At 44.9% G+C, this 7,527-nt stretch overlaps 1 protein-coding gene across 1 annotated transcript in view; it reads right to left on the bottom strand.

The window, feature by feature from the left end:
• FHAD1 (forkhead-associated (FHA) phosphopeptide binding domain 1) overlaps positions 1-7,520 on the bottom strand; it is a 101,836-nt gene extending 94,316 nt beyond the window's left edge. Inside the window, exons 1-2 of the mRNA XM_014533287.1 lie at positions 7,501-7,520; positions 3,299-3,407 (exon numbers count right to left, since the gene is read on the bottom strand). Of these exons, the coding sequence (XP_014388773.1) occupies positions 3,299-3,391 (93 nt within the window). The 5' untranslated portion in view covers positions 3,392-3,407; positions 7,501-7,520. The remainder of the gene's footprint in view (positions 1-3,298; positions 3,408-7,500) is intronic.
• Between the last annotated feature and the right edge of the window lie 7 nt (positions 7,521-7,527).

The raw sequence follows: 7,527 nt of genomic DNA, 5'->3' as shown, positions 1-7,527 counted from the left end.
CTTTGGGCACTGAACAGATTTCCTGTGTCCTTGTTGGGAGACCACCACATGGATGAGAATCTCAAGGGGAGGCCCGCTATTTTTAAATCTGTTGAGTTTATAATAAACACTCTCAGAAAGCTAGGAATAAAGTGGGGGGGGGGGCCTTTTTCTACTTGTTAAGAGCATTTACAAAAAAACTACAGTGAGCATCATACTCATGGAGGAAGACTGAATGCTTCCCCTCTAAGATCAGGAACAAGCAAACATGAAGATTTCTACTATACACATCACTATTTTTCAGCAGAGTACTGGAGTACTAGCCCATGCAATAAAGCAAGAAAGGGAAATTAAAGGCATTCAGCTCTCCTTTTCTCAGAGGAGAAATAACATTGTTCTTATTTGCAGATGACATGACTGTTTGGGTATCAAATCCTAAGAAATCTATAAAAAACCTTCTAGAAAGTTCAGTTAAGGTTGCAAGGTACCATATAAGCATAAAAAATCCGTTGTATTTACTGTCAATGACATGTGGACACCAAAATTAATAATATAATGCCATTTATAGTCAGAGAGAGAGAGAGAGACAGAGAGAGAGAGAAACAAGAGTAAATATATAACAAAAATGTATGGGACTTAAATGCTGAAAACTACAGAATACTCATGAAAGAAATAAAAGACCACCTGAACAAATGGAGAAACATACCATGTTTGTGGATGGAAGGCAACATAGTAAAGATATAAATTATTCTTACACTGATACATAGGTTTAAACACAATTCCTACAAAAATTCCAGCAAGATATTTTGTATGTACAGGCTTGTTACTAAAATTTATATGGGAAGGCAAAAGAACCAGAATAGTTTAAAAAAAACTTGTAAAAGAAGAATAGAGTCACTATATGATTTAAGACTTAATATAGCTACAATAATCTAGACCACGTCATATTGGTAGAGCGATAGACACAGAAATCAATGAAATGCAATAGGGAACTCAGAAATAACCCCCCACACAGTATGGCCAAATGATTTTTGGCAAAGCTACAAAAGCAATTCAATGGAGAAAGGACAGTCTTTGCAACAAATGATTCTGGAGCTACTGGATATCCACATGTAATAAAAATAAAGACTTGGACTTAAACCTCACATTATATTTTTAAAATGATCTCAAAAAGGTTCATATATTTAAATATAAGACATACAACTACAAAACTTTCAGAAGAAAACACAAGAGAAAATCCTCAGAATCGAGGGCATGGGGACTCTGCAACCACGCTCTATAAAAGAATGAAGATGATAAACCGAACCTCATCAACACTTAAAACTTCTGCTCTGTGGAGAGAATGAAAAGACAGACTCCCGGTGGGAGAAAATATTTGCAAACCAGACCTCTGACAAAAGACTCATATCTAGAATACAGAAAGAACTCTCAAAACTCAACAGGGAAAAACAACAACAAATGGTCTGACTAGAAAGAGGGCAAAAGACATGAGGAGACATTTTACCAAAGTGGATATGCAGAAGGCGCATGAAGCACTAACTACATGAACAGATATTCAGCATCACTAGCCGTTTGGGAAGGGCAATTAAAACCACGATCAGCTATCGCTAGGCACTAACACAGCTAAAATAAAACACGGGGATAAAGTACCTGCTGGTGAGGATGCAGGGAAACCGTGTCTCGTATACTGCTGGGGGGAATGAAAGTGGTAATCACCCTGGACAACAGTCTGGCCGTTTCTTTAGGATAAAGTACCTGCTGGTGAGGATGCAGGGAAACCGTCTCTCGTATACTACTGGGGGGAATGAAAGATGGTAGTCACCCTGGACAACAGTCTGGCAGTTTCTTTGTAACACAGCTAAAATAAAACACAGGGATAAAGTACCTGCTGGTGAGGATGCAGGGAAACCGTGTCTCGTATACTGCTGGGGGGAATGAAAGTGGTAATCACCCTGGACAACAGTCTGGCCGTTTCTTTAGAAACCAAACTCGTGATCCGGCAATCACACCGCTGAGCACTGATCCCAGAGAAATGAAACTTATGTTCGTACAAAAAGCTGTACACGACTGTGTGTAGTGGACTTATTTGTAACAGCCCCGGGTGGAAAACAGTCAAAATGCCCTTCTGCAGGTGAATGGTTAAACAAAAGTGGGACGTCTACCCCATGGAATCATACTCAGCAATAAAAGGAACAGGCTAATCGCAATGGATCTCAAGGACATCCTGGTGGGGAAAAAACAAAAACAAAAACAAAAACCCTCAAAAGGTCACACGGTAGATGAGTGGGTTTATATAACATTCTCAAAAAGATAAAAGTATAGAAACAGAGAACTTGTTCGTGGTTGTCAGGGTTTAGGGATGGTGGTGGAGAGGTGTGGTGACGGTGAAAGACCATCACAAGGGAGAGCTTTGAGGATGGGGTCGTTCTATACCTTGATGGCTGCACACGAACCCACACATGTGACAAAACGGCATAGGGCCAAACACACCCTTTGCACCATGTCAGTTTCCTGGTTTGGACGTGGTTATGGCTAGGTAATATGTAACCAACTGGGAGAAAGTAGGTGAAGGTACCTGGGATATCTATCTATCTATCTCTCTCTCTCTCTCTCTCTCCAATTTTTGGAACTTTTTGTGAATCTATAATTATTTCAAAAGAAAAAGTTAAAAGAAAATCTGTTGAGTCAGGTCTCAGAGAAACCTGCCTTTCACAGTTATAAAGGGATTCTGCTGTGTTTCTCTTTCTGCTTCAATATTTTAACCATCTTGGGTAGTTAAAAAGGCTCAAAGCCACTGTTTCTAGTATTCCTTTCTTCCTCCCAGCTTCCTTGGATGTCAAGGGGCGGAGGCTCTGGACCAAACCACAGCTACTTCGAGACTGGAATGAAATGAGAAAATGCTGAGGCCACACCCACTGCGTGGAGACCCGTGGGCTCCCAGGGGCCCACCACAGTCTCCAAACCTCTGGCAGGGGCGAAGGCCACTGCCCAGGCTGGGCGCTCCGGGTGGCCCTGGCTATCATACCCCGAGCAGGGGAAGGGCAGAGCACCAGCTCCACGCCCACCTTGCCAACCGCCCACCAGGCTGCTGGGGAGGGGACGATGGGTGGGACATCCGCAGACAAGTTCAGCGGATGACGTAGGACACGGGGCACTTTGCCTCCTGTGGAAATCCAGCTCGTTTGGCCAGTGGTTGTTGGCAGCGCCTTGAGGGGAAATGTGGCTGTAAGGCCAGAGGTGATGTTCCAAAAGAGATGTGAGTCCACAAAGCAGTCAGGGCTTTGGAGCGGGTGGGGGAATGGGCTGGATGAGTTCTTACCTCTAAAACCAGGTCTGAGTCTTCGTGCCTTCCAATCGTCGTACTTTTGTTCAGGACAAAAAAGCCTTCTGCGCTCTTTAGATAGGCTTTCATACTCTCTGCTTTTCCTCTGCAAGGTTTCCAGGAAAAAATCGGTTAGGAAGATGCAGTCCTCCAATCACTCCACGTCACATTTAGAATGAATGAGACACACCGTCGTGTCCAAAGGGGAAACCAGCAGAGGTGCGAGGGCACAGATGGACTGACGTGATCACAATGATGATGATGCATATTTTTTAAAATATATTTTTTATTGGGTTCAGAGAGGAAGGGAGAGTAAGAGAGAGAGATAGAAACACCAATGATGAGAATCATTGCTTGGCTGCCTCCTGCACGCCCCCTACTGGGGATCGAGCGTACAACCTGGGCATGTGCTCTGACAGGGAATGGAATTGTGACCCCCTGGTTCATTTTTTAAAATATATTTTTTATTGGGTTCAGAGAGGAAGGGAGAGTAAGAGAGAGAGATAGAAACACCAATGATGAGAATCATTGCTTGGCTGCCTCCTGCACGCCCCCTACTGGGGATCGAGCGCACAACCTGGGCATGTGCCCTGACAGGGAATGGAACTGTGACCCCCTGGTTCATAGGTCAATGCTTAAGCACTGAGCCACACCAGCGGGCTGATTTTACTTATTTGAAAGACTGTCTCTTTAGCTGTGATCTCTAATATAGGTGAGTTTGGTTCTGATAATCAAGTAGAAGACATTTTTACTTAACTCAGAGCAAAACTATAGCTACAACTCAACAAATCTGAATTCTACAATTGACTGTTCTCCCATTAAACTTACCTAGTAGAGTGAAGTTACTTGTTTGACATACCAAGTATTCACGTTCAGTATTCCCAACCCTTCCCTTCCTAGCTCTGTGACCTTAGGTGAGTTACTTATTCTTTCTCTATGCCTCAGTTTTCTCATCTGTAAAATGGGGCTAATAATACTCTGTATCCCAAAGGGTTTTGCGAGGATTAAATGCAATAATCTGCGTGAAGCATTTAGAAACACACATCTGTACTATGACTTTTATTATTGTTATCAATCTTGGACTTCTTGAACTCTGATCCTAGGAACTCTAAGCTTCTATAGAGCTTCTTAAAGTGTCGAGTCAGTCTTTGAGGAGATGAGTTTTACGGTAGGTGATACCTTTTGTAAAAAGTCACTCAATTTTTTCATATACTTAGAAAAAAATGATGATTTAGGTTTGGCCATATGATCAGGACTATGCACATATTTCTTCCCAGTATTTTATTATGAAAATATCAAATGTACAGAAAAGTTGAAAGAAGTGGATGGTGAACTCCTATACCCACCAACTGGATTCCACAATTGACATTTTGCTGTATTTATTTGATCACATATCTATCCAGCTACCCATTCACTCATCCATTTTATATTTTGATGCATTTCAAATAAGTTCTGTACGTGTTTTTCAAAATGTCAACATTTCAGCAACTTCAGTCATTCCCAAAACGTTGGTGATACTTCACATGCTGCTTGCATTCTGATTTGAGGTGTGTCCGATTACAGTGTGACAGCCTCCACCTCAATGCCACGCCAAAGAATGACAGTCCCTCTCTTTTCAACGGAAAGGTCACTGAAATGTGAAGTTGCTGGACTGTGGATAAAACCAAAGTCATCTAGTTGTGACTGTATACCTATCAGGTCTGGCTCTGCCTTCCCTCACCATCTCCATCATCATTTATTGTGCCATCCTTTTATAGACATTGCCTCTTTTTATCGTCAGAACAGCCCTGAGAATTTGGTATCACTATTGTCCCACTTTACAGAGGGGGAGCCTGAGACTCAGAGAGGTTAAGGTCATGCAGCAGGAAGTGTCAGGGAGAGAACTCTGGGCGCTTTCGTGTAACTACTACATGACCCTCCACAGCTCAATTTCCACCTCCATTGTTGCTGGGTGGGGCGGAGAGGGGACAGTCAGTTACCCTGTCTGCTGACCCTTGGGGCATGCAATATCAGAACGTCCTTGAAACCAGGATTCTATCCTATGAGAGGAAAAAAAGACCTTATTCAGGGGTAAGAGAAATAAAAATAAGCCAGAGAGTTTATTTTATATTTGTAAACTCTGAGGCCTGTGGATGTCTCACAAATATCGGTGCTTTCATATCACAAGTAATAAATTTTTAAGTGTGTTGTCATTAATATAGGAGAAAAGACATTTTTTTCCAAAAGAAGCATGCTCTCTTGCCATCAACTCGTTTCAGTTATTCACCCTCAATTGGGGAGGACCATGCTACCTAGCAACTCATTCAATAATATGTGTGAAGCATTTAGAAATATATCTCCAGTGTCCATTGTGCAGAATGTCTCTCCTGTGGGGAAGCCACCAAACTAAACCCCAAAACTCAGGTGATGTTCATATTTGTGTTTAGCTCTCACCCAGGTGTTCCCAAGGCTGGTGCGTTCTCTCTGCTCGGATGTTACCCCTTCGTGGGGACCATCTGACCACCTGGCTAAAGGCACCTCCAGTTAATGTCACTTTCCAGCCAGCACCTCTCCCTGCTGTGTTTCCTTCCTTGTACGGATTCTCTGACATTTTCTTTTTTTTAAAAAAAAAGATATTTTTATTGATTTCAGAGAGGAAGGGAGAGAGAGCTAGAAACATCAACGATGAGAGAGAATCATTGATTGGCTGCCCCCTGCATATCTCCTACTGGGGATCTGGCCTGCAACCCAGGCATGTGTCATGACCCCCTGGTTCCTAGGTCGACGCTCAGCCTGAGCCACTCTGGCTGGGCTGACATTTTCTTATTCCTTCATTTGGTTGGGTTTGCTGTCTGTCTCCCTCTCATTAATATATATGTTCCAGGAGAGTCAGAACCGTGTTTTTGTTGTTGAGACAATTTTGCATGAGTTTTGTGTGTTTGTACTATCTTCAGAGCAAAGGCACTGACAGATTTTGTCCTGCACGGTCTTGCCAAGGAAGTCTGCAGGGCAAACGGCCTGGGAGAATACAGGCAAGGCTCATAAGAAAGACGATGCCTCCCTTGGGGGCAATGACCAGGCAAGTTTGCCAGCAGCCCCTTTCAAAGACTGGGGCTTCCTAAGCTTGGAGCTCAGCTGGGGTATAGACCCAGTGCGTGCACAGCACCCACTGATGTCCTGCACCGCGCCAAGGGACTTGGGGCAAGGGAACAATGTGAATGTGAATCCTGGTTGCCTGCCGCCCATTCTGCTGTGAGTAGTCAAGTCCTCTGTCGCCAGCCCCGGTGTCTCCTGTCTTCTACCAGCCTCTGTCAGCTGGGCAGGCTACCTCGTTAGCTTGCAAGCAGGGGGAAAACTCAGCCCCTTCCAAGTTCCTGACAGTTTTGTTCTGTTACCCCATATCCAGCGCCTGCAGCAATGCCTGATACATAGTAGGTGCTCAGAAAACACTGGCTAAATGAATGAAAATAAAAAATGACACCTCAAAGCCATCAGAGGACCATCTGGCTAGGAATCTTTCACAGTAACTACCCTCATTTGCCGTTCAGTATCTATTCTACAGGACTTTTTGGAAAACCTAAATTCTATCTCTTTAGCTTTGGGGTTGGACAACACTTCACCTTAGTCCTGCCCCGCGCAGCCATTTCCCTGCCTGAAAAACACCATAGAAAGTAATCGAATGTCTTAAACTCTGTAAATTCATTCTTAGGGCCACAGAGCACCAGCCACAGTGAAGAGGAAAGAGCTTCAAGCACGGGCACCCCCTGACCACTTCGTTGGGCCAGAATGGGCCACAGAGGCGAGATTTCTCCTGAGGGCTACAAGGTCTCCAGTGGCCTGGGCGGCGTGGAAGTTCCCCCAAGGAGAGGTCAGGGAAGGGGGTTCTCGGACCACTGGGCGTTGTTGTTAGGAAATCCAGAAAACCTGGGGTCGTCCCTCCTAATCCCAGCTGTACCCCACAGGACATCCGAGAGCTGGTGCCAAAGAGGGTCCTTAAAGCTCCCATGGGGGCTCCCTCGGAGGGCAGGGTGGGAGCCCGCACTTAGGTAGGAAGGGCTGGCGTTAGGGCACCTCCTCTGGGTGCTCCTGGGGACAGGAGTCTGGATCAGAGAGGGACTGGGGTGGGGCCCGGTCGCTCCCAGCCACCCCAGCCCTGACCTCACAGGGCAGGCCCGCCAGGTCTCCACCCGCCGCCGCCTCCTCCTCCTGGCAGCACTCACCTGGCCGGAGGAAGATGCCCACACTCT

Source organism: Myotis brandtii, unplaced genomic scaffold, assembly GCF_000412655.1.
Source record: "Myotis brandtii unplaced genomic scaffold, ASM41265v1 scaffold96, whole genome shotgun sequence".
NCBI lineage: Eukaryota > Metazoa > Chordata > Mammalia > Chiroptera > Vespertilionidae > Myotis > Myotis brandtii.
This window is presented reverse-complemented; position numbering and strand designations above follow the sequence as displayed.